The sequence below is a fragment of the Penicillium cinerascens genome (assembly GCF_028974065.1).
Source record: "Penicillium cinerascens strain IBT 15544 chromosome Unknown scaffold_4_segment0_segment0, whole genome shotgun sequence".
Lineage (NCBI taxonomy): Eukaryota > Fungi > Ascomycota > Eurotiomycetes > Eurotiales > Aspergillaceae > Penicillium > Penicillium cinerascens.
The window spans coordinates 2983941-3009493 of record NW_026695297.1 but is presented as its reverse complement, the minus strand read 5'-3'; the positions used below and the strand labels follow the sequence as shown (position 1 = coordinate 3009493).

General features: G+C 51.1%; 4 protein-coding genes across 4 annotated transcripts; 2 read left to right on the top strand and 2 right to left on the bottom strand.

Moving 5' to 3' along the window:
* Positions 1-221: 221 nt before the first annotated feature.
* N7498_009061 (uncharacterized protein) lies at positions 222-3935 on the top strand (the record flags this gene model as incomplete). Its single annotated transcript, XM_058456123.1, has 1 exon — positions 222-3935. One exon carries the CDS (start codon positions 222-224, stop codon positions 3933-3935), a length of 3714 nt encoding a protein of 1237 aa, XP_058306111.1.
* Positions 3936-8513: 4578 nt separating this feature from the next.
* On the bottom strand, positions 8514-10275 carry N7498_009060 (uncharacterized protein; the record flags this gene model as incomplete). Its single annotated transcript, XM_058456122.1, has 2 exons — positions 8514-8584; positions 8649-10275. The coding sequence occupies 2 exons, from the start codon at positions 10273-10275 to the stop codon at positions 8514-8516; spliced, it is 1698 nt and encodes a 565-aa protein (XP_058306110.1).
* A 4753-nt stretch (positions 10276-15028) lies between these two features.
* Positions 15029-15894, bottom strand: N7498_009059 (thioesterase domain-containing protein; the record flags this gene model as incomplete). Its single annotated transcript, XM_058456121.1, has 3 exons — positions 15029-15106; positions 15167-15603; positions 15657-15894. 3 exons carry the CDS (start codon positions 15892-15894, stop codon positions 15029-15031), a joined length of 753 nt encoding a protein of 250 aa, XP_058306109.1.
* Positions 15895-17311: 1417 nt separating this feature from the next.
* Positions 17312-25267, top strand: N7498_009058 (type I polyketide synthase; the record flags this gene model as incomplete). Its single annotated transcript, XM_058456120.1, has 5 exons — positions 17312-18511; positions 18565-18614; positions 18666-23961; positions 24036-24362; positions 24425-25267. The coding sequence occupies 5 exons, from the start codon at positions 17312-17314 to the stop codon at positions 25265-25267; spliced, it is 7716 nt and encodes a 2571-aa protein (XP_058306108.1).
* Positions 25268-25553: the final 286 nt, after the last annotated feature.

Here is a 25553-nt window from a genome sequence, read left to right as displayed (position 1 = left end):
CTCTCACTTCCTCTCGGCTTTTTGCTCACCAATCACGTGATAAACACACGCATGCCACGTAATCCCCTTTCAAAGATCGGTCGACCCTAGTGTGCCTTGCGCAAGTTCATCACTTCTACTTAATTTCTTCTCCAACAGTCATAGTAGTAACCCACACCGGCATCGCTACAACGCCCGTTATCCACCCTCTCCCATCGAAGTCGACCCTGCGCTTGGTACACATGATGGCCAATCACCCAACTCTTCGGCATCAATGCGACCCTGACGTCACGTTGGATGTGATGACGCTGCAACCATCGCCCGCGGCTATCGCGATGAGCTTTGCCGCCAGCTTTTATCGCGATGCTCAGGCTTGCAAGGGAACGCAGGAACTGGCTCGGGTTCATCGGGCCTATCGCGACAAAATACTTGCCCTAAACAAGCTCGCAGCAAATATCGCCGCCGCTTTCCGTCCGCTGCTTCGAAATAGCTTACCTCCCTCCGATGACAATGGGAACGATGCACGGCAATGGGATGAGTTCGATGCGCTAGCGCAGAAGTTTCAAAATTCGAGAGATCGTGAGAGCCAGCACCTTCGCCATCAGTCCGGAATAATCGCCATATGGGGCCCAGACATCTTCCAGCACTACGGTTGGCAGGCTTTGCCGCTCGACCTGATGCGAAAGTTGCATGATCTTGCCCTGTTAATATCTCGCTGGGAAGATGTTGTACATCTGCTCAATTCGAGGATGCTGGCGCGCCACGAACTAAGTGTGTTGCGGGGAAACAATTATGCCCATCGCATAGGCCAACATTCCACCGGCTCCAAAGTGCAAGATCCGTGGTCGCCGGTCGAGCGCAAGGACATCTTGGCGGCGTTGGATTGGGCACGCCAGAAAGCAGCGTCTGCGGAAGCTCGGGAACACATTCAAAACCTTAAAGACTCGACCCGGAGTATCAACGGAACCCCTATCAAGGACTTCTGGTTGAAGCGCGACCGCTACGGCATGGTTATACCGGTCATGGCCGACGACGCTTTAAGCCACGCTGTACTTTCCGACCGGCCGGCGAAGCGACTCAAACTGTCGACGACCGGTGCTTTCAGACCATTGTTTCCTGATGTGCCAGGCACACCGACGCCACTGGGTTACCAGAGTCTATCGCGTACTAGGGATACTTCAAGGGATGTTTCGTCCCGGTCGACAAGCGTGGGCTTTGGAGAAGAGCATGGAATAGACGACGACACCGACAACAGTGAAGGTGGTCCGCATGCTGGTGTTGGTAGTGTAGGGAGTTTTGACTCAACCGGCTTGCGCACAAAGGAGGGCGACCACGACCAAGAACAATCTACCCGAACAGTCGACTCGCAAGCATCCGAGTCTGAAGACGGACATGGAGAGAAAGCAACGGGTGCGGGTGAAGAGCCTGTCCGCAGGCAAATGGAGACAGAAGCGGAGGGACAAACAGCAAAGGGAGATGTTACGGCTGGAAAAGAGGCAGATCGAGAGGGTGTAGATGAACGTGGAACGGAAGAAGAAGAAATAGAAGAAGTGGAGACAGACGTAGAAACTGACGGGGCTAGCGGACGGGGATCTGGGAAGGACGACTTTGGAGAGACCGGGATGGCGGGAGAAGTGACAGAACAGGAGACGCTGAGACCACATGTGGAACGACAGCAGGCAAAAGGAGCTGAGAGATTTCGAAACGCGATGAGAGCTGGAGGAACGGGAACCGTGATGATAGTGGTCGCCGAGTCTCCGCTTTATGAAGCAGAGAACGGGAAAGTAGCTCAAGGGCAAGTGAATACCTCTCAAGCAAACGACGTGCCTGGGGTGAACGCTACATCCACTGCCGGGGATGTGGAGGGAGGGCCAGACCTGGAAGCGGAGCGAATGGAAGTGGAAGTTCACGCAGAAGAGGAAGACGAAGAGGGGGGAAGGGAGATTCCAGATGAATGGGACAAGGACGAATTGTTGGGAATAGAGCTGGAGAGCGAAACAGAAACAGAAATGCGGAAGGTAAGGGAGGGGGTGGAAGGAGACGAAGAAGCAGAAGTGAGGGAAGAAGAGGAAGAGGGAGAAGACGAGGAAGATGAGGCAAATCGAGGAAGCGCAGAAGCTCACATTCAACTATCAGACGCATCCAAAGCTATCGGTCCAGTCTCAAGCACGGATACCTCAATGAACCTGACAGCATTGACAGCACAAGAGGGATCAAAGCAGTTTGCTTCGGATGTCCTACCTCATGGGGGTACAAATGCTGCACAAATCCGCGAAGCTGACGGCTCAAGTTTAAAGCGAAATGCAAATAATCGGGCGGCAACTTCTCGAGGAGCAAGGCAAGGCACAGATCCAGAGACACTGCGCAATGGCGGAGACTCGACTCGGATATTGGCATCATCGGCTCAAATAAGTCGCAGTAGTACACTATTTCAACACAATAGGGCGGACGTGGAATCCGCTAGCGCTATACAAACCAGACAAGATCTTTACGGAAACAGCGAGAGTGATTTATTCACGGTGGTTTTCCCGAGAACCCCAGTGGAATCGGAGTTTCGTCTCCAGGAAATTCCCTCCGAGGTCAATACGGGCGTCAATTCCAGCCATAGCTCAGCACGTGCACCGAATCCAAGCACTGCCTTCTTCCTTAACTCGACTGACTCCGAGCAATGTCCTACTCCGGTTCCCGCTTCATTTGAAACGGATCGTTTGCCTCACAATACTGGTGGTACCCAGACCGAGAGCCATACTTTGTCGGGAACGCTACTAGAGTCAATCCAGTCTCGCCATTCAACAACGGTCCAAAGACTCGTGCAGGAAGCTAGCCGACCTCACCCAGAACCTAGCATCATGCATCAGCGCCGTCTACAGTTAGACTGGTTGCGTCCACAGCGTTGGGCCAGCATTTATGCAGAACCAGAGGACTTGCTTGGCAAGAGCTCTGCGTCGTCTGAGGAGGCCGACATCTGGTATCTCAGCTGGGATCGTTTCCGTCGCTACGCTGACAGCGGTTATGTGTTCAGATGCCCTGTAGTCGTGAAGCAGACGTTCCTGGATAGCGGCATGTATAACCTCGAAGAATACATGGAGATGCTGTGGCAACGCTTTCCTGAGCAGTCCGTGGATGTCCAAAACAGTCAGACCGGTGTCTGTTCCCCAATGACAATCCCGGACTATTGCTTGGCTGTCTCTAAGCTTGATCTGACCTCATCTGATGCCATTGCTCCTGTCAGCAATGCCATCAACTTGGGCCGTATAGCAAGGGCTGACGAACCGTTGCTGACGAGACTGACCCGCTTTCGCCTACTGTCTACCCTTATTGACCGTGCCAATGGCATGATCGGGAAAAGGCTTCATGGAAAACCAGCTGACATTGAGAATTATCTTCATTTCAATCTCTTCGCATTCTCGGGTGCTTTTTCCCGATCACAAATGGACTTCTCTGTTGGCACCTGGGTTCGCTGTCTGCTTGGCCGCCAAGTCTGGATGATTGCTCCCAACATGGATGCAGATGATTGGCAAAGTTTTGCTGAAAAAGGGTGCCACTGGTCGCCTCGAGGAAAAGGACGTATCGTCATCTTGGAACAAGACGACGTTCTGTTGATGCCCCCTGCCTTACGCGTTGTTCATTCTGTCTTCACTCCCGAGCCTTGTTTGCTGGAAGGGGGAGTCCTCTGGGACGAGTGCTGTATTCCGGAGATACTGGAAGGGTTAGCCTGGATTGCCAAGAACCAGACCTGCACCAACGAAGCGATTTCCAATCCACTGCCGGAATTAATCAATACGCTTGAACAGTGGTTCGACGAGAACCATGCCCATCTGCTTGAAGAGCAGCAAGTTTCGCAGTACCAGGACGCCATCAAAGCCGGTATCGCTACACTGCGCGCCTTGAGCTACGACTGCTACAACGGTTACAAAGCTCCAGGTAGCTGCAGGTGCATGCGTCACGAACGCTGATGCACAACATAGTGTCACGTAAATCTCCGCATGACACCTCACCTCCATTGCGCACACCCGATACATTATGTCGCGCTCCGTTGAAGCGCCGAAATGGAGCGTTTGGATTTATGAGGGACTTGGAAACTGGTGTTCCTCGTCCTACTATTCACACAGTTCGCGGCCTGAGTGACGTTGTTCAATTGGCAGATCAAAGAAAAGATGGCACCGACATGGTTATAGCAGCCAAGCATCACCATTATCTTATGTCAAACCGTGTAGCGATGATAGTCATAATGGGGTCTGCTAACTTTCCAAAACACATGAGACCGGGCCTAGATGGCCATCATGGAGTTACGGTAGAAAACCCTACCGTAGCCTGTGTTGTAAAGTCCCGTAGCCCTTTAAATCAAGCCTCATGGGGTGTGGAATGGTTTGTTGATCAGTGTAGGGGTAAGTGTTTGTAGGCATATCTTTTCTTTCGAGAGAGACCTAAACATGTCATCTTCGTCTACAGCTGCAGGTCCAGGTGTGTGGGTCTGTAGCGGGTGAAGATTAAGACAAGATGGGTTATGAGATGTCACGGTGTACGGCCGCAGTACAATCTCAATGAGTAAATCTAGCATCTTTTGGAAGGGTACTACTGTAGTCAAGGTTTGTAGTCAAGGTTTTCTTGTCAAAGGCTGAAGCAGACTTGATTTAATTGTACTAGGCAAACATGCTGTTTACACCAATGTTAAGGAGGGAAGGGGAAATAGGGTGTTCTTCTGCAGAAGACTGCATAGAGTCATTTCTGCCGATGGAGAATGCTGCAGTAATGCATCATCAAAGATTACTTCTTCAAATAGTCCAGCACACCTACCTTTCAGTATTCCGATAGCTGCATCTCACCCTTCTCGGTACGCGCTTTGAACTTCTCATACGTAGCAGAGCTCTTCAGGAAGTCGTCGCGCGCCATTTTGGGTTTGAACAATGCAGTAACAGCGAGTTCTCTTCGAAGTCGAAGTGGCCACGGAAGCTTACTCATGTAAGGTTTTGGGTAGAGAGAAAGTGAGTGGGCAGGGTGGAGTTTTTGAAGTGTATTGCAAAGCCGGATTAACCTTAAACGGAGACCCACTAATAATCTAATCTAGAGGGGTCCTGTTGCCCGAAATTATTCCCATGTCTGACTGACCTGGTTCCTGGGGATCCACCTATCCCGCTGCATTCCGACACAAATCAATCAATCAATCAAACCAACGCGCTCCCAGTAAGCACATCACACGGCACATCCTATCCGTTATAAAGACCATCATTCCAAGCATACAGTAGTGGTTTTGCAGGAAAGTTATTGCTTTTCAGTTTATAACAATGGATTCAAACATGGCTTCCTCTATGCGGCAATGGACTCAATGTGAGCAGGAAAAATCAGTCACCAACTCATCAATTGACGATTCCCGAGCAAGAGAACGGGAAACTGCCTGCCTTGCTGCGATGCCCAATCCTATATTTACCTTTTCTTCTACTATAACGTAATTCACTATCGATTGGGCCACACCACCGAGTGGGCCACCGCAAAATACCATATTAAATGCTGTTTTTTACAACCTTATGTCTCAAGAATCATCGCTCTAATTTGTTCCAATATATGTATACTCGTATTGATAAGCATTATTTATAGTAGATATTAATTTTAAGCCGAACAAAACGCCATTTATTCATAACACCATAAATTACGTTGTAACCTAGCTAAAAACTAGAAATATGTATACTCCTTTACCCAAATTGCCTAGACTCCATTTAAGTACTATGTTTACTATATAGAACATGACCTTAGAGCTTACTCTCTATACGAGCCCCGATTGTTGAGATATAATGATGTAAAAAACAGCATTTAATATGGTGTTCTGTGGTGGCCCACTCGGTAGTGAATTACGTTACCATGAATCGAATACTGACTTCTTATGACAGGTAGTATCTCTTGCTTTGCGGTCTATTCGAGGTTTTCAGCGCTTTGCTAGCCCAAGGGCACTGATTTAAATCGCTGGCATAGACCTAATACCGTCTAAGCCTGTGGGGGGGGGGGGGGGGGGGGTTGTCAGCTCTATTAGCTGTCTCGTCAGCTTCGCTGCTTTGGAGGTGAAGTCCAGGGTACGTCGATATTGATATAAGGCAGGATTCCAGTCTTATTCGATATCATCTGAAGCAGAGCGTCTCTCCAGAGCAGCGCGTCGGAAAGCGTAGGAGTATTCCAGGCATGTCACAAAGACTCGCCCCGCAATTTCGAGGGGCGGGGTCGAAAGGGGCTGGCAGAGCATCCAAAACCGTCTATATCGTAGTTGTCGGTCCTGTTGGTCTTTATTCATGAGACGGACTGAGGAGTGCAGGTGGCGCTTCTTGAGAGAGAGCTGCGTCTCTACCCTAGAGGTCTGGGAGCCTTCGGCTCCGATGCAGTCTTCGCCGCGCCCACCTGCCGGTGGCGAGGAGAGGAGCCTTCTGGGGGTTTAGGGTGGTTCCGGCGGAAGGCCATCAAGTTGTTGCGGCGAATCGCTTCTCAATACGGCTCGAAGGGCCAGGCCGGGTCGAGCAGTGGGCATCCGTAGTCGTACATAAGAGCATTGGCTAGGAGATCTTGCTAGACCTAAACAGTTGAAAGCGTCTCCTTCGTGACTCGCGTATTGGCTGTGCCGCACAATAATCGGGCCAAGCCGCCCAGTCTGTGCGAAAGCCTCCCCTGCGAGTTCGAATAGATCTACGGAGTATCGGGTAGTCTTGCGTAGTCTGGGGGACTTCCTTGAGGACGTAGTTCAGCCGTTTCTCGGAGGGTTTGATTCCTTGGAGATCCAGTGCTGAGATTAGCTTGGTCTCGTTCCCCAAGATCATCTTGAAGATTTGGTCATTGGTAGGGGCCAAACCCGTGCTGGTTCGCGTAGAGCCGGGGATGTTTACGAGTCCTAGCATCCTGGACCTATCCTATAGAGTCTCTGTCGAGGCGGAATGCGATCCATTATTTTGTCGTTGTTGCGCTTGGCAATGAGCTCAGGGGGAAGTTGCGCCGGGTTTGTTTGTTCCGGTCGAGCTGGAGGGGCGTTTTAGGAAGGGGGCGGAAGGGAGGGTGGTAATGCCCTCTTGCGGGAGGTTCTGGTGAAGTTTGTCGGTTTGTCGGCGTATGTGGCATAGAGCGAGCAAGCGGTGTCATTCCTGGCAGTGGATTGTGATGGTTGCGAGCGAATCCCTTAACGGTACTCGTGAAGGGAAATAGATGTCAGAGGGAAGTTGATGACAACGAGTCTCAGATATGTGATTCTTAGGTATAGGGTCAATTGGGTGGCTTGCTAGTTTTCTTCGAGCATGGCTAATATGAGAGCAATTTGACTGCTCCTGATCAGAGAACGCGTTTTTCACACTGCTTGTCTTTCTGGTTCTCGTATCCCATGTGTGTTTGTACGTGTTTGATAGTAATCCCCATATTTGTTCCATATGCTGTTCAGAATTTGTCTCCAAGCGTTCATTATTTATTCCGAATGCAATGATGACCATCCGGAGGGTTGGATGCGTCACAAACTGAGCCTCGGAGTAGGACATAAGTATGTAGTTGAATTCTTGGAAGAGATGTTCTTCATCCGTTTTCATGAAAGCGAAGGGGGCTATCCATGAATTTCCCAGGTTGGAGTTGCTCATCCCACGATGCTTTGGCTCTTTCTAGAAATCATTGAGTTCCTTATAGTCAAAGGCTTCTTTTTTGATTAATGATTGACAACCGTGATCGCTCACACTACGAACGAATTACATGTCTGTGGGAATCTCACCTGGGTTATCAAGAGGGACATGAATTGCATTATACCAAAGAGTTTGCAACTTGCCAAAGTAAGGTTTGGCGTGTGATGCCAATATTATAGTTCATCTGGTGTTACTTATTTGAGTGAGAATATCATGCGGAGATCAATTCAGAGGCGTAGTTATAACAGTTCCAGGCATGATGCAGGTTTTTGTGAACTTTCAGGCTGACCTCCGGTCACATTTAGGAGCTCTTCAGGAAAGGATCATCCATGATTCACGCTCAGAGGAGCCAAGGACTCACTGAAAGATGGGCGAAGAAAAAAATATGTCCTGCCCTTTTTTATGTTGATTGTCATCCAAAAGAACCTCCGAATTTGAGTTAGGGAAGGCAAAGTGAGACTCGACGTCACAATCAAAGAAAGTCACAAGGGTAATAGTTTCAGAAACAGTGGCAAAGATGCCCGGAGAGTCTTATTATATGAGTACTATTCGCACGACAAATGCAGGCTATATTCAAACCTGACCGAGTTTCGATGGGTGTGAGAAATCGCATCGATTTCCAATTCGAGTGAAGACGGCCCTTGCTCCTAGTCACCTGCACACAACAGCTGCCAGGGGCTCATCGGAACACTAACAGCAAATATCCAAGAGTTAAGGTAGTTCCTGGAGATGCGTTGCATGCGTCTACATCAAATTCCTGGGCTCTCCATACGTCTTGGAGCTGGGCATTAGAAGGGCATCGAGCTCCTGGTATAACAGCCGAACAACGAGGCCAGCTGTGATGGTTTTCCCTTCGAAGCCAGCTGACGGGCCTGACGTGGATAACCGTAGACTCGTCCATCATTCCGCAGACGCCGCGTTTGTCGTTGATCCCGAGATGGAGGTAAAAGCCTCGTCCGCATCGTAGTATACTGTCAAAAAGACCCGTTAGCACGGTCAGTATGCCCGGGTAGATCTTCCCTTGGTCGCACTCACCATGAGGCTTGACAAGCCAGCTGATGACGAAAGCTGCACCAAACGTAGCGGCCAGACAAACAAAGACGGCCTGCGTGAACTTGCCCACGGTCGCCGCGAATACGGCATTGAAGATGACAGGCGCGACGATCTGCGTCAAGGCGTGAAGAAGTCCATTAGCACCCAGGAGCTGTCCCGTCTGGTCCGACGGCACGTGTTTGGTGAGTGCCGATTGCAAGGCCGGGGACGAGACACTGCCTGCTGCTCCGACGACGCCGGAAAATGTGAAAAGTTCACCTCGGCCTGCCAGGCTGTACCCGACCCAGCCCGAGGTTTCGAGGGCAATGCCGATCCGCATGATGCTGAGGTCAAACAAGTCGCTGCCTTCGTTGGATGCAGCCCGGCCGTACCCCCGGCCGCGTGCGAAGTGGGTGATGGCAGGCAATATGACCATCAGAAAGGCCACTCGCGTACTGTTTACAATAGTCAGGTATCGACCCGATTCGAAGGTCCCCCAGCCGAACTGGTAGTTGACGTAGATCAACAAGACATTGGCGCTCCCCATGGCGACCCCGAACATGATGGCGTCCATGGCAGCCAATACCACGAGGTTCCGTCGCAGGGCGGGAGTACTGCCAGGGCCCGTGGGATACAGGATCTTGAGTGGCTCGAGCAGAGTCAATGGGTTGAGGTATTGCATGGAAGAAGGCCCATCCCGACGAGCTGTCTTGGCCAGTGCTGCCTTCTCCAGTGCCTTTTCCCGGCGACGCTTAGAGACTGACTCGGGGACGAAGAAGAGCACGAACAGAGCACAGCAGACATGGACGCCCAGCATGATCCAGAACACGGTGACGATGCTGCCCGACCACTCCACAACGTAGCCCGCCAAAATGGGACCGAGTGCAATGCCTATGCACGTGCAGCCATTGAAGTAGCCGAAAGCCGTGCTGCGGCGATGGGCAGGGACGCAGTCGGTGGCATAAGTGTTCACCATGGCCATGGCCAGGATAGCAGAGCCGGTTATGCCCTCCAGGAAAAACGAGAGAAGCATCCAATTGACATTGATGGTGTCCCGGTAGGAAGCGGCGAGGATGGTGACGATTTCGCCGCACATAGATCCGAGGCTGCCTATGATTAAAATGGGCTTCCGGCCGTACAAATCCGACAACGCGCCCAAACGAGGACTGACTATGGCGGGAAGGATAGCACCGAGCAGGTCTCCTATCAGCATGAAGAGGGAGACTCTTTGGGAGACTTCGGGAGTGCGACATAGGTCATGGGCGCCATCGTCGAAGGCGCTCGGGATAGTAAGCACGGAGCTAGGGTCTGCGAGACGGTGCACGGAATAGTATTGTCGACAGACTAGGTCGACGATGAGGTTGATCTTCGGGGAGATGATGCCGCCATAGATCAGGGCCAGGACGAGATAGGGAACTAAGATCCATTCGATTGAGGGTCGACGGTACCAAGGCAGATGGGCAAAGTCTTGTGCGTAATCATCATTTTCAACATCATGTAAAGAGGGCAGGTGGTTGAGGAGGGGTATCTGCTCGTGTTCATGGCCTGGGTTTTGTTGGTATTTTTGTCTGGGCCCCTCTTGCTGCACACCTGGGAGGTCAAACTCGTCAGCTTCGCCAGCTGGCTCCATGCCGGCGAAGGTCAACGAGGCGATGTTGGTCGGGCGGACGTCAGGGTCCAGAATGAACGATGAATACTGTTGAGGACTGGAGAAGGTGATTTAGGAGCGTTGCAAACAACGAGTGAGACCAGCCCCGTACGTGTACAGGATGGATCGAAATCAGTTTCACCGCTTTGCGTTCATAGAATCTTTCTCGTAATAACTTGCCTAGCTTTATTTCAAGGATCGTTTTGTACCGAAAAGTCCACATGTTATGAGACTAGGTCGCGTTAAATACCGGAAACGGTCGATAATCAATGCTGCTGCCTTGTTGGCCCTCATTCGTGTGGCCTTTCTTCTGTTACCACCGTCCCCACTCTTGGTAGCAGAGTTGGATCAGGTGGTAGGTCTATTATTTTCGCGTAGTGTGCATTGGGCTAAGCCATGATGGAAAAACAGCCCTGGGGAGCTGAATTATAGGGCAGTAATAAGTATATACGTATTCTTAAATTCGAGTATCTAGCTTATCTAGCCATTCATATCCAGCTTCTCCGCTTCCCATTCCAGCAATGCTTCGGAATTAGAAAATTATCCGGATGATTTCGCCGTAATGTTTGCTGCTGTTTGATTTGGCAATCTCTAAGTAAATTGACGGCCTCGGCATCATGACCCGAAGATTTCCAGGTAAAGGCGATATTAGCCCATACTCGTAAGCGTGTGTCGGGATGATCCTCGCCGAGCTTCGTCTTGCTCGTTTCCATTACCTGCACGAATAGCTGCTCGGCCTCCTCCCACCGGCCTTGCTTCATATACGTCGACGCCAGGCTGGCCATACTCGTCAGCGGGTCGGGATGGCCCGCGCCGAGCTTTGTCTTGCGAGTCTCCATCACTTGCACCTGGAGCTGCTCGGCCTCCTCCTAGTGCCCTTCAAGCAACCATGCTGCCGCTAGTATCGCAATGCTGTTGAGGGCCTATTCATGTTCTTCACCTAATAGTTGTACCGTCTGTTTCCTTGATTTCAATGCCATGTCCTTCACATCCACGAGGATGCCTCTCCTTGAGGCATACCATGCACCATTATAAAGCAATATAGCCCAATTCCGTAGAGGTTCCTGCGATTTTGACCGCTGCGACATCGTTGCTGTAACATGAGGAAGGAGCGGTTGGCATATTTCCCAGTTTTCATATTCACCGGTCGGAAACTTGTAGTAAAGGTTACTGATGAACCTCTCCTTCCATCGCTCCGTTTGACCATGAGTCTTCAGCCATATACGTGTAGTTGGTTGCACTAATCTATGCATCGTAAAGAACACGCTGTTTTTGCCAACAGAGATGAATGAAAAACCCCTCAGTCTTGTAATATCATTTTCACAGTCGCCGAATATGTCGGATCCAGATAACCTCTTGTCATCACTAGAGTCATGTGAAAGTGAAAGCTCCGACCTTGATATATGGTTATTCTCGTGTTGAACCCGGAGAAGTTCCTCTGGAATCCCTTGCCGATCGAAAAATCTCATGAGAGAAAGCATACCCGCAGCCAACGCTTTTGTTTGGCGAATATGATCGAATGATAGTTGCCACGTCACCAAAAGCCTCCCAATCCCGGTAGAGGTCACCCGCTTCGGTTTTCAGAAGCTTTGTTGCTTCGGGGTCACTTTTTTGGAAGTCTCTTAGATATTGGGATACCGAGCAACGAGGCGCTCGATTCCTAATATAGATTGCCGCCTGTACGATGGCTAGTGGCATAAGCTCAAGTTCTTCCACTAAATGTCGACTTTCTTGGCCTCCCCTTGTTGTTCAAGCTTTCTTTGGAGAAGCTCTAGCGCCTCGGACCTTTCTATTGGTTCAACATGAATAAGGTCCTTGTAATCGACCATTGGTAATGCAACCTCTCGAGTCCGACTAGTTATAATGACAGATCCATCCAAGCTGCTGGGGAAGTATTCCAATAGTGGCTTTGTGGAGACATTCATTAGAATTTTCTTCGGATCTCCCTGGCTAGTCACCGGAGACTTGCGAAGGAACTCATGATCATCGAAATTATCAAGGATAAGAACCCATCTTCATCTCTTCTCATCCCGGAGCCAGTTTCGACTAGATTGAATATATTGGCTTGCGGATCCTTGCGCCCCGAGATTTTAACCTGGTCCGCTATGTCTCGGAACTTTGCTCGAATCGAGTTGCGTTGCTCGCATGGATCCAGAAAACCCATGTTGCCGGTGCTTGGGATCGGTCCTAGTAGGTGTATTCGATGGCAAGTTGTGATCTCCTTTTCGATATTAACAATAGACCGCGCACTGGTTGCTCTACTCTAACCCGACACCGCCAAGACCAACAAGCGCAATCCTCGACCCTAGGACCAAGCTTTTATCGCGAATCTGGTCAAGCAGTATGTCGCGACTGATAAAGTCTGGATCGCGCGGGAATGGGACAGTCGTCAAAGGGCTCGGCGGAGTTTCCGGGCGCTCTAGGGTGGGAAGCAGTGGTTAGTCAGTCGATTCTGACCTTGTTCGGTTCCGTTCCTTGACTTACCGGAGGCAGGTGGAAGTCTGCCGTGAATGTGCCATAATTGACTCCCAACTGGGCTTCATAGTTGACACTGGAATGGCTTGTCGACGCCATGATTGTACAAGCGTGCCTGTTTGTGGTTCATTACAAGCTCTTGTGCAGGTCTTAGCTGAAGGAGGGGGCACGTCATCAGGGACTTGGCTCCTCGGCGCTAAGACAGGAAACACATCGAGCAGTGTGTTGGTCCTGTGGGGTAGGATTAGCACCTTCCTAGGAACCAGATCGACCCGAGCCAGAACACTCAAATCAAGCGCAGCACGCGATAATCAGCCAGGCGAAAAGCACGCTTTGACATTCTCACTTCGAGAGTCTATTGCTGCCGGCTGTTTCAAGCACACTAATGGATATACGAGATTCCCTTTCGTTGATGCTATGGCTAAACCAACGCATGATTTTCTAGCCTAGCAACCTCCTTTAGTTGAGGTCCACAACTTTGAGATGGGCCCCTAAGCTCCCAGGAACTGCGAGTTCTGTCAGAGATCTGACCGCTGGACTAAAAAGTGCCTCGGGCATTTTTAGTACCATATTAGTCATATAGTCTCAGTTCTGACAAGATCGGTAAGTCACGTGCATTTCATAATATGTCGGAACGAACAGGCTATGGAGACCGGATTATTGGATGATCCGATGTAATTATTTCTTATGTAATCAGAAACCCCCACAAATTGCCAGATTCAGGCGTATAGCAATACACAGTTCTTTCACCGCTGATTGGCCCTTATATTACGTGCTCCGACATAATACCTAGCATCCCCCAGACTTTCCACCCAAAATCATTTCACCTACTCGCTGAGCAGAGGGATGAACAAGGGTGAGCAGATGGAGCCGCCCCTCCCCTCCCTTCAGCGGGTTTCTACCGCTTCCTGCTAGACCTCTTCATCAACGTCCCGATTTACCTTGTCAACATGGCGTCCAGACTCCCTCTCTCCAAGCTTGAAATGATCCAGCACACGATATCGAGTAAATCACTGACTGCCTCGCAAACCCCTGAGGCTGCTGAATGTAGTAAGTGTTCTATGATCAACATCGACAACAAACTAGTTGATTGTCTCGCTCGGTGAGCATTCGTTTAGTCACTGATGACCTTACTCTTTCTCGACTGTGCCTAAGTTAGTTTTGGAGAGACGGTCGTCCTCAACATATTTAAAGATCATAATTAACCTCAGTTTTATGCCTCGACGGTACACTTCGCCCCACCGAAGCAACTGCTTTTTCACGGCAGTCCGATCGGTGTCGAGATCATCAAATCGTTTCATCAGGTCGCGTTGGGAGCGATCATTCACCGACACAACGATCGAGGTATCATCCGACTTTACCCTTCCTTTACCGGGGGTCTTGTGACCTGGTCATATGCCAATCTTGGGGCCATGGGCCAGTTGGCGGAGGATTGCTTATTTGTTTGTTCTAGAATGATCTGTGCAGGAAGCCTCGATCTGTGCAGGAACCTTTCCGAGAAGTGCCGTTTGTAGCAAGAGGGGTTAAAAGAGCCCTCTTGCCCTGCCTTCTCTCTCTTTCCTTTTCTCTTCAACTTGATGTTTTAGTTCTTTAGGACCTAATTGAGATTCTTCCCCTCTTCTAGCTTGCCTAACGGTAACAGGGGTGGTGGGAGCAGTAAAGCGGGGTGGTGGGAGTATCAATTCCCTAATAATAATACCATCTGTTAATTACCAAGCAGATAATTAGTCAATTATTGAGTCTGGCAGTTGAATAACTGTGGATCTACTGGAAGCACAGTATGCAAACAACCGTCTATGACGAGTGCCGTGATCCAACAAGAGTTTCAGTTCTCCAAATTCAGGCAAATCTTTTTTCTTTCTTTTTTAGTTTCAGACATTCGGGTGCTGGGTTTCTCGCGTGGTGGAGCCAGCATTCCATCTCCGAGGCATGAACCATGAACCCATTCATCTTTTCGTTGCTCGAGGCATTGAGTTCTGCTATGCAACCTGCATGCTGAGATCCCGTCTCGCGATATTACCCTCCTGCTTTGCTTAGTTGAGGCTGAATCACTTCGGAACGATGCGACCCCGTTTCATGTTTGCATGCACCTATGAGCAAGAGTGTGACCAGCCATCACGTCTGGGCGTTCAAGCGCCCTGCAGAAAAGGATATACTACTTATTATGCTGAGAAAGGGTTCCAAAATTCATATTTGCTCCAAGCCTTGTCTCCATACTCCATGCTTTGTAAAGCTTCGAGATTTTGAAATTTGCCAGTCGTCATTCGTCGTCGTCGAGACAGGCCAACAGCTCCATGTCCCCTGCAATAGTTGCTACTGCCCTCGTGACAGATGCGACCTGCGTGGAGAGATCTCTTTTAGCACATGCTTTGGATCGGGCGGACCAGATAGCACTTACGTTTCTAGGCTCAAAGAGGCTGAAGTGGTGGCCGTCAATCGAATAGTTCTTGTTCACAACTGCAAAGCCAGCACGCTCGTTCCACCCCAGGGTCGGGCTGTCTCTGAATTGGTCGACAAAGGACAAAGCCGGGATGGTTTCATGAATCACACGCTCGGTCGCACACAACATAACAGTGTACGGCTGGCGCTGTCGTCGCCACACAGGAGCCCGCCAGTTGCGTAACATGCTTACGGTTCGCAAGATGGAACTCTCCAGTCTGTTCGTCGCGGTCGTCAAGCCGTCTTCCGAGATGGGAGAATCAAGAGCAGAATGGACGACATGGCGATAGTCAGGAAAGGGACTGTCCACCATTATGATGCCATCCACGTTTACTTTAGGATCTCGGCTGAATATCCATGCGACTTGAAGTGCAATCATACCGCCCAGTGACCAGCCTGGATCTTTCCGTCAGTCGTCTTGCGGTCACGGGCGTCCAAATGTCTCTTACCACCAAGTAGAACCCTCCCTTCAGGGACGATTGATTTGATAGCAGCGTAGTATCGGCGACTTATCTCTTGAAGAGTTCCACAGGCATCGCTTTTCGTGCGCGATTCTGAGATGGCGTATACATCACGTTCCATGGGACTCAGAGCGTAATAGCTGGAGATAGTGCCACTTGCATCGTGGAACAGAAACAGTGGGGTAGCAGCCGACCCCGGAGGTCGCTTCTGAATTTGTCGAATCATGACGTTTGACACAGCACTGTCGAAGATCAAGAGAATATGGCAGATCACAATGTGGGGCTCGAACAGATTGTGAGTGTGTTACTCTAGGATATAACAGCCTGATGAACTGTCACCTGTTGTTAAAATCAAATATCATGTTAAAAACTTGTTCATATACATCACCTTCCTGAATGAAATATTAAGCCCCGTCAATAATTATTGCTTACCCGTATTATGTGTGGCGATATTAGGTAAGACTCCTTCTAGTAAGCAAAAGGGGCAAAGAGTAGGGATAAAAGCCAATGTTATTTCGTTCCATAGAAGAGAGATTTATCAGCGAGGCAAAAGGAGAACGGAATCTAAAAGAAGTGACATCAGCTGACTAACGTAAATATCGTGTACCGTACAGCCGAGGTTACGAGGGTGCGTAAGTCACGGAGATGCTGGAGAAGAAGAACGAAGTGGAATTACTAAAAACCCATGGTTGGATACCGAGGACTCGGGGCGAGGGATAGCCTATAGACCCTACAACTGGGAAGCGCTTTGAGTGACTTAGCTAGCTCATACACGAATGCACACACACTGAGCAGTCCGAAGAATTGTTTTTCTCACTGACAGGCCTGTCTGTCGGTGAAAGACTGTTCGCCTTCCCTCATGCTCTGGCGGACGGTCCCGTTATAGATACAGGCCCATACTAGTACAGCAAATATGACCTAGGTCAACAAACCAAGATAGTTGCTCGATAAACTATACTTTGCACAGATATAACGCATTCGGTATTCACGCAAGATTTTCATTGGCACTAAGTTCCCGTGCGGTGTTAGAAACGTCACGAACTAAAGTCTATTCGTGCTCACAGCCTACGGCAGTTCATAGATGCGCCGAACTAGGTCGCCCGTGGAGTAAGGCAGTTGTGCCAACATGTCTCACCTGTGGGTAGCGACTGTGTAAATTTATGATGACCTTGTTGTTGCCCATGGTAACTTGAACATTGAAGTTGCACTGCCCCTGAAAATGGATTGGGACCAGCCCGGGCAATGAGCGGCTCCGGCCATTCGTGGAGGCACTAATAAGCCAAATTAAGCAACTGATACGTATTCACTGTTATCCACACAATATGGGCTCGGGATAAATAACAAACGGGGAATAACCTGCCATAATGGTGAATATGCCTCAAAAATGGGTGTATATGTATCAATAACGGGTGGATAGCTAGTGTCAGCCTTGTTGCATTTCTCTGGACCCTGGGCGATGATTATGTAGCCTGGCTGTGTAAGATGAATTATTTTCAGGGAGACCAAGGATGCTGACTTTGTCGAGACGAAAATGAAGAGGTTCTTCTGGAGCCGGACCCGACGAGTCACAATATGTTCTGTACTTTAACACACTGTTTCTACTGGTCTTTCAACACTCCTAACCAAAACATCCGTCTAACAAAATGACCGCCGACATGATGCCCGAGCCCATTGCTATCATCGGCATGAGTTGTCGCTTTCCGGGCGATGCTTCCGAGCCATCCCGTCTATGGGATGCCCTAGCGGCCGGAAAATCTGCGTGGAGTGAGGTGCCCGAAGATCGATTCAATATGAAGGCATTTTACCACAATAGAGACCCTCATACTAGCACGAGCAACACCCCCGGGGGTCATTTTTTAAATACCGATGTGGCCGCGTTTGATTGCAGCTTCTTTGAAATCAAACCGACGGAAGCTCGAGCCGTGGATCCTCAACAACGTATCACGTTGGAGCTGGCTTATGAAGCTTTTGAGAATGCCGGCTTGACGCTACCCCAGCTATGGGGATCTTCTACTGGCGTTTATGTTGGTCAGTGGAGTTCCGACTACAGCGAGATCCTGGCGCGAGACCCTGAATTTCAGGAACGCTACCATACTCTCGGAATTGGTCCTGCCATCACATCCAACCGCGTCTCTTATTTTTTCAACCTACGCGGTCCAAGTTTTACGGTCGATACGGGTTGCTCTGCCAGTCTTGTAGCATTACATAACGCTGTCCAGAGCTTGCGAAGTGGTGAAAGCACAATGAGTCTTGTTGGCGGCGTCAATATCTTGTTGGACCCTCAGCGTTTTACTTACCAAAGCAAGCTGAAGATGTTTTCGCCTGATGGTCGTTGCTTCTCATTCGACGAGCGCGCCAATGGATATGGTAGAGGAGAGGGCTGTGGCTGTGTCGTCTTGAAACCACTCTCGTTGGCCATCAAAGATGGTGACCGAATTCGAGCTGTCATCCGCAACTCCGCACTGAACCAAGACGGTCGAACGCCTCAGGGTATCAGTGTGCCAAGTCGTGAGGCACAGGAAGAATTGATCCGCCGGGCATATGCCGAGGTCGGGCTGGTTCCAATTGAAACGGACTATGTTGAGGCCCACGGAACAGGCACGGCAGTGGGTGATCCTATCGAGGCCGAGGCTATTGCCAACGTATTGGCTCGCCCCCGAGATTCGAGTCAAGAGCCATTGATCATGGGATCTGTGAAGGGAAATATTGGCCATACGGAGAGTGCGGCTGGTATTGCTGGGCTGATCAAGGCCGTCTTGATGCTGGAGAACCAAGCTGTGGCTCCCCAGGTCAATTATAAAAGACCAAACCCAAAAGTCCCGCTTGACATCTGGAATCTGCAGGTATGAATGGCAAAAACTAGCATACGGTAGGCAGTTTAACTGAGTGATCACAGATACCTATCAGATTCGAGAAGAAGAATCTTCGCCGCATCTCTGTTAACAGGTGAGACAATCCATTCTCCAGATGAAATCTGACTAGTACTGATTCTGGTAGTTTTGGATATGGTGGCACCAATGCGCATGTCATTGTTGATCGTGTGGGCGAGCATGTTCAGCCTAAGAACAACGCCAACAGCATGAACGGTACCAATGGTGTCAATGTTACCAACGACATCCATGGTACCGATGGCGTTAACGGTACCGATGGTGTTAACGGTACCAATGGCGTTAACGGTACCAATGGCATCAACAGCGTCGCCAGTGATTCCCACTTCGCCGCAGAACGGCCTCGCGTTTTCATTCTTAGCGCTGCCGAGGAGCAGAGCTGCCATAAAAACGCCGAGCGTCTGGCGCAGTACCTGACGGAATCCCCGGCCGCTTTGTTGGAAGAGTCCAATGAGCTTATGGATCGCTTGGCTATCACAGTAAACAAGCGTACTGTTCACGAATACAACGCTTCCATCGTCGCTTATGACCAAGAAGATTTGGTGGCCCAGCTTGAAGTCCTCCAGCAGACGCCTATCGCTGTCCGAGCACCGTTCAAGGGAGGAGCCCGTGTTGGTTATGTATTCGGAGGCCAGGGAGCCCAATATTATAACATGGGTCGAGAGATGATAAAGTATTGGCCAGTTTTCTACCAATCTCTGGACCGGGCCAACAACCATTTACGGACGATGGGCTGTGAGTGGGACCTTTTGACTGAGTTAAGTCATGAGAAAGCTGAAGACTCGCATGTGGATGAGCCAGTATATGGTCAGACGCTTTCCACCGTCATTCAGCTGGCTTTGGTCGACACGCTGGCAGCTCTGAATTTGAGTCCATCGTCCGTTGTGGGGCACTCCAGCGGAGAGATCGCTGCGGCTTACGCCGTGTGTGCGCTCTCGTTTGAAGACGCATTGACTGTGGCATATCATCGCGGCCGTCTGACATCCAAACTGATCGCTTCCGGAGTTTCTGGGGGCATGCTTGCCGTGGGCTCGTCGCCCGAAGTTGCGCAGACTTACATCGACCAGGTCAAGGCCACTGACACGTCTGAGGTGAAGATTGCCTGCTACAACAGCCCAACGAGTGTGACGCTTTCGGGAGATAACGACAATATTGCGGCAGTCGCAGCTCTACTACAGGAGGATGATGTTTTCCATCGCAAGCTCAGGACGCGGGGAGCTGCGTATCATTCCAAAATGATGCAGGCAATCGAGGAGGACTACCGATCTGCCATCGCCCATATCCAACCACGTCCGCTGGCCGGACATATGATGTCTTCGTTAAATGGGAAGAAGCTGTCCGCCGGATTCTTGTTGGATGGAGATTACTGGGCTCGCAATCTTGTCTCTCCTGTTCGCTTTGCCGGAGCTCTGAGAAGCATGATAGTCGGCGACAAGCATGAAGGACAGCAACATGATCTCGATATTGATCTTCTCCTGGAAGTTGGCCCCCACGCGCAGATGCAGGGTGCAGCCAAGGAGGTGTTGCAAGAGCTGGGATCTTCGACTCGCGTCCATTATATGTCGTGTCTTAAGAGGAAGGCCAGCGCAGCCGAAACCATGCTGCACGCCCTGGCCGACCTGTTCGCCCTGGGCGCGCCCGTAAACTTTCATCAGGCAAATGTCGGCTTCGTAACACAGTTGCCAGCTATGTTGAACGATGTGCCGCCGTACGCGTTTAACCATGAGCAGCGTCATTGGCACGGCGGCCGCATCTCTCGCGAGTTCACTCATCGTCAGTTCTTACCGCATGAGCTATTAGGCAATCTGTCATCCGATGTGAATTATATGGAGCCTAGATGGCGTCGTATCATGAACCTTAAGGAGATGCCATGGCTGCAACATCACTTGGTGCAGGGCCAAGTCATCTTCCCAGCCGCCGGATATTTGGCCATGGCCATGGAGGCGATGCGTCGCTTTGCGGCCTTCAAGACTGAGAACCAATCGAAAGCGACTGTTGGTTATTCGCTCAGTAACTGCAGCTTTGTCAAAGCGCTGGTACTCAGGGAGGGCGATACAGACACCGAGATGTGTCTGTCGCTTCGACCCGAGACTCAGAGCGCAAAGGGTTCGTGGCAGGATTGGAAAGAGTTCCGAATCTTCTCGACATCCTCTGGCAAAGGATGGAGTGAGCATTGCCGGGGTCGTATCCGTGACGTTACAGACAATGGAATGCTCGCGGATCGTCTTAGTGACACCACCATCGAAGTCAAGAACCGCAACCTCGCATCTATTCAACACCACATCACGCCGACCCGTTTCTACTCCGCCGCACGCCAGGTCGGGATGGAGTGGTACGCGCCGTTTGATAACGTTGTCAGCCTGGAAGCTCTGGCTGATTCAAGCGTGACCACGAACAAGATGCCAAGCTTGCACGCCTCGGCGCACCCTTTCGAAGAGGAGTCGTACATCGTGCATCCTGGAATGCTTGACTCGACCCTCTTCCACGGAGTATGCGCCAGTCTTCTAGTGGAGCGGGAATCTAAGGCGCCGATGGTCCCTATTTTCATCGAACGACTGACCGTTTCGACTGCTCTCAAAGTCCCGGAAGGAACCGAGGTGCGCACGTATTCTCTGGCCCAAGACAAGGGTACTTGTTGGAGCGGCCAGGTCGAGTTGAACGAACGGCCCATGATGAGCTTTCATGGGTTAAGAGTCGCCCAGCTGCCGGCAAACGACATGTCCGCACGGTCTCGGCAGTTGGCACACAGTCCGGAGTGGGTTGGCCATTATCCGAGCATGACAAAGGCGCAAGTCATAGCCCATTGCACGAACTTGCTTCCTGCTGGTTCGTCTCGTCACCGCAACATCGCCCTCAACGCAGATGTACGCACTCACGTGGAGAGGGCGCTCAAACTGATCCAACCGGACCAAGTTGCGGCAGGATTTCAGCAGTCATGGTACACGTGGATGCAATCTTTTACGGCCACAGAGGCCGACTCTCCTGAATTGATATCGGAGGCCCGGGTGGCCACGACGTCGGATCCGAGCGTCTCTTTCGAGGCTGTGAAACGTGTTGGCGAGAACCTCGAGAATCTTCTGACCGGCGTTACGGATTCCCTCTCCATCTTGACCTTGAATGATATGCTGGGTAAGTTGTATTCTGAGGAACGGAACAGCCGCTGTTATCATCAGATCAACGCGTATTGCAAAACTCTCGGCAAATATAACCCGTCTCTGCGAATGCTCGAGGTTGGCGGCGGTACAGCTTCGGCCACATTGCCTTTGTTGCAAGCCCTCTCTCATCATGGCCAGCCGTTGGTGGCGCAGTACAAATTTACGGATCTGTCGACAGCTTTCTTCCCCGCTGCCCGCGAGCGTCTGGCTCAGTATGGCAACATTGTCAATTATGAGGCATTTGATCTCGCATGCTCTCCCGATCTTCAAGGGTTCGAGCCTGGAACCTACGATGTTGTCATCGCCTGCAATGTTGTACACGCTACCCCGAACATTGCGTCTTCTCTGGACAATATTCGTCAGCTCCTTCGTCCCGGAGGAACACTGATTCTCATGGAGATCACCAACCCAGAGCCTTATTACCAACTCATCTTTGGCTCTCTTTCTGGGTGGTGGTCTGGTGTCGATGAAGGGCGAGTGTCTTCAGCCATTCTCTCTGAGAGTGACTGGAAACAAAAACTAGTGAAGCAGGGTTTTGAGTCAGACCCAGTCATTGTATCCGACTATGCTGATGGTGAAGGAGCTACAATCAGCGTCATTTTTGCCAAGATCCCTGTTGAATCTCAACGCTGTCTAAGTGAGATCTCACTTCACTTTACCAGCGGCATGGTTCCCGATCCGTCAGGCGCAAGCCTTGGTATTGTCGCTGAAAATCTTCGCCAGGGCCCTGGACTCGGTCTGCGCCAGATCACGACAGGCAGTCTCGACAGTATCCCGGACATTGCTAGCACGGTACTTGTGATAGATTCGGAGATATGCGAGGCGCTTGCGGGCCGTATGGATGCTTCGCTGTGGCAGGAGCTCCAGAAATGTGCCCTGTCATGCAAAGGTCTGATCCTGATCTCGCAAGGCGCTACCGGGGACACACCTGTGCCTGAGGGGGCGCTGACCATAGGCTTCGCCCGGTCCTTGAGGTTGGAACAGCCCGGTATTCGCTACGTTACGCTCGATCTCGACCCAGACACTTCTCACGGTGCCATTGACGAGCGCTTGAGCAAGTGGCTTACCAAGCTTTTGACCTCTGAAACATTCGACTTTGACCGCGGCTCAATCGGGCTCGACTGCGAGTTCACCGAGCGTAACGGACAACTTTACGTCAACCGAATGTTTCACAACGAGCAGCTCGATCAGAGTATCGTCCGCGCCACGGCGAGAGCCAAGCCAGAGCAGACAGCATTCCTGGAGCGCGCGCGTCCGCTCAGGGTCGAGCTCGGCGTGTCTGGGCTGATGGAAACATTCCGGTGGGCGGACGACGTCGAACACGCGCGCGGCCTGGCGCCGGATGAGATTCGCATCGAGTGTCGTGCGGGCAGCATCAACTTTCGCGACGTGCTCGTCGCCTCAGGTGAGCTCGGCGCTTCTGCAACCATGATGAACGACTGTGCCGGCACGGTGGTGGAGGTTGGCAGCAACATGACGTCTCATTATGCCGTTGGCGATAGGGTCTGTAGCTACTATGCTCAGTCCTACAACAACTATCCGATTGTCGACGGGCATCACTGTGCTCGGATCCCGGACAACGTCTCCTTCGCGCTGGGCGCATCTCTTCCGATTGTATGGGCAACCACCTACCACTCGTTGATCAACGTGGCTAGGCTGCAAGCAGGAGAATCCATTTTGATCCATGCCGCTGCTGGAGCAGTCGGTCAAGCCGCCGTCATCCTGGCCAAGGATCTGGGCGCCGTGGTCTATGCAACATGCGGATCGCAGGAGAAACGCACGCGTCTGGAGAGCCTTGGCGTCCCGCAAGACCACATCTTCACTAGCCGATCTGCCGCGTTCGGGCCTGCGCTTCTTGCCGCGACTAGGAATAAAGGTGTCAACGTCATCTTGAATTCCCTGGCTGGTGAGCTATTCCGAGAGTCTCTGGAGTGCCTCGCGTCCTTCGGTCGCTTCATTGAGATTGGCAAAAAGGACTTCCTGGATGACGCGCTGATGCCGACAAAATTCCTGCTTCGCAACATCACCTTTTCTTGTGTTGACCTGGTGCAGATGATCAACGAAGACAGTATGCTTGTTCATCGCCTGCTCAAGGACGTGGTTGAGTTGGTCGCGAGCAATAAATTGACAGATCAAGTGACTCTTCGTCTATTCAAGATTGGCGAGATTGAGTCTGCATTCCGCCTGATTTCGGCCGGCAAGCACATGGGGAAAGTGATCCTGACGGCAGATCCAGACGATATGGTCCCGGTACGTAAAAGTTGATTTTGCTCCGTTCTGAGTGGGATCCAAAAGTATACATACTGACGTGATGATCCTTGCAGGCACTTCCAGAGACCCCGGTCCTTCCGAAGTTGCTGCCCGGGGCCACCTACATCTTGGTTGGTGGTTTTGGAGGGTTAGGGGTGTATCTCATCCGATGGCTTGCTTCGAGAGGCGCACGGACTATTGTCACCTTGTCGCGATCGGGAGCCAAATCTTCCGTTGCGAAGGCATGTATCGCGGAAATGCACAGCCAAGGCGTCAAAGTTCTTTCCAAGGCTTGTGACATTGCTTCTAAAGAGGCCGTGGAAGCTGTCGTCAGAGGTCTACAGGCTGTCGATGGGGTAGGCCAAATTCGAGGTGTCATCAACGCCGCGATGGCGCTCGAGGTCAGTGTTCCACTTATACTTAACACTGAAAAGAAAGTGACTGACCGTGCATGAACAAACAGGACGTACTGTTTGATCAGATGGAACATTGGCAATGGGAGGCATCGTTGGCCCCCAAGGTTGCTGGAACCCGCAACCTGCACGAGGTCCTGCCAACTGATATGGACTTTTTCGTTGTCCTTTCGTCCATCGCCGGAATAATCGGTCACCCGGCCCAAGTGAATTATACATCTGCATGTACTTTCCAAGACGCCTTCATGCACTATCGACGAGGCCGCGGCCAGCCCGCGTTCGCGATCGATGTTGGAGTCGTTGGCGACGCTGGCTTTGTCAGTGAGTCCCCGGCCGTGTTCGCCAACATGAAACGCCAGGGCTTTGCCATCATCTCAGTCGCCGAGCTCCTCGCGACGCTCGATTACGTCCTGGCCGCCAGTGGACCGGAGTGTCAAGCCGCCATTGGCCTGGTCCCCGATGCAGGCAACAAGAAACCCGACTGGTTTGAGCAGCGGCACCTTTCACACCTGTTCCAGGACTCTGCTCTCTTCGCAGGTGCCGAGCTGGACGACGGCAGCGGCAGTGGCTCAGACCACATCGACAAGATCGGTCGTACCAAGACTGTAGAAGAGGCAGTCGAAGCCGTCGGAGCCGCGGTGCTGGACGAGCTGAGCAAGTTGATTGTCACGCCGGTAGAGCGTATCCTGCCTCACCGGACGCTCGAATCGTACGGTGTCGACTCGTTGGTGGCGGTCGAACTCCGCAACTGGGTCGTGGCGATGTTGGCTGCTGATGTCTCACTTCTCCTCATTCGGGAGTCCAGGAGCATTGCGAATCTTATCCAATTGGTCGCGAGTAAATCGAGATTGGTCCCGGTCAAGCTCCAAGAATCCGTGTCGAAGCTGGGTTGAAAAACGCTATAACTATGGATATATATTTTTTGCTTGTATTGCACGGTAATTTGGAATTAATTCAAGGCAATGTGGAAGACAGATAGATACTTGTTTCCTGCAGCCCCTTTCAGCAAGAATCTGGTGAATAATACTGACGCGCATCGATATGGCCGCACCAGTGCTGAATGTTAGAAATCATTGACGGATCAATTTACTACAAGCCTCCCGAATTTCCTGCACCTAAAACTTCCTATGCTGTGCCCCCGAGCACGCGTGTGCCACCATGAAGATTTGCCTATGCTGC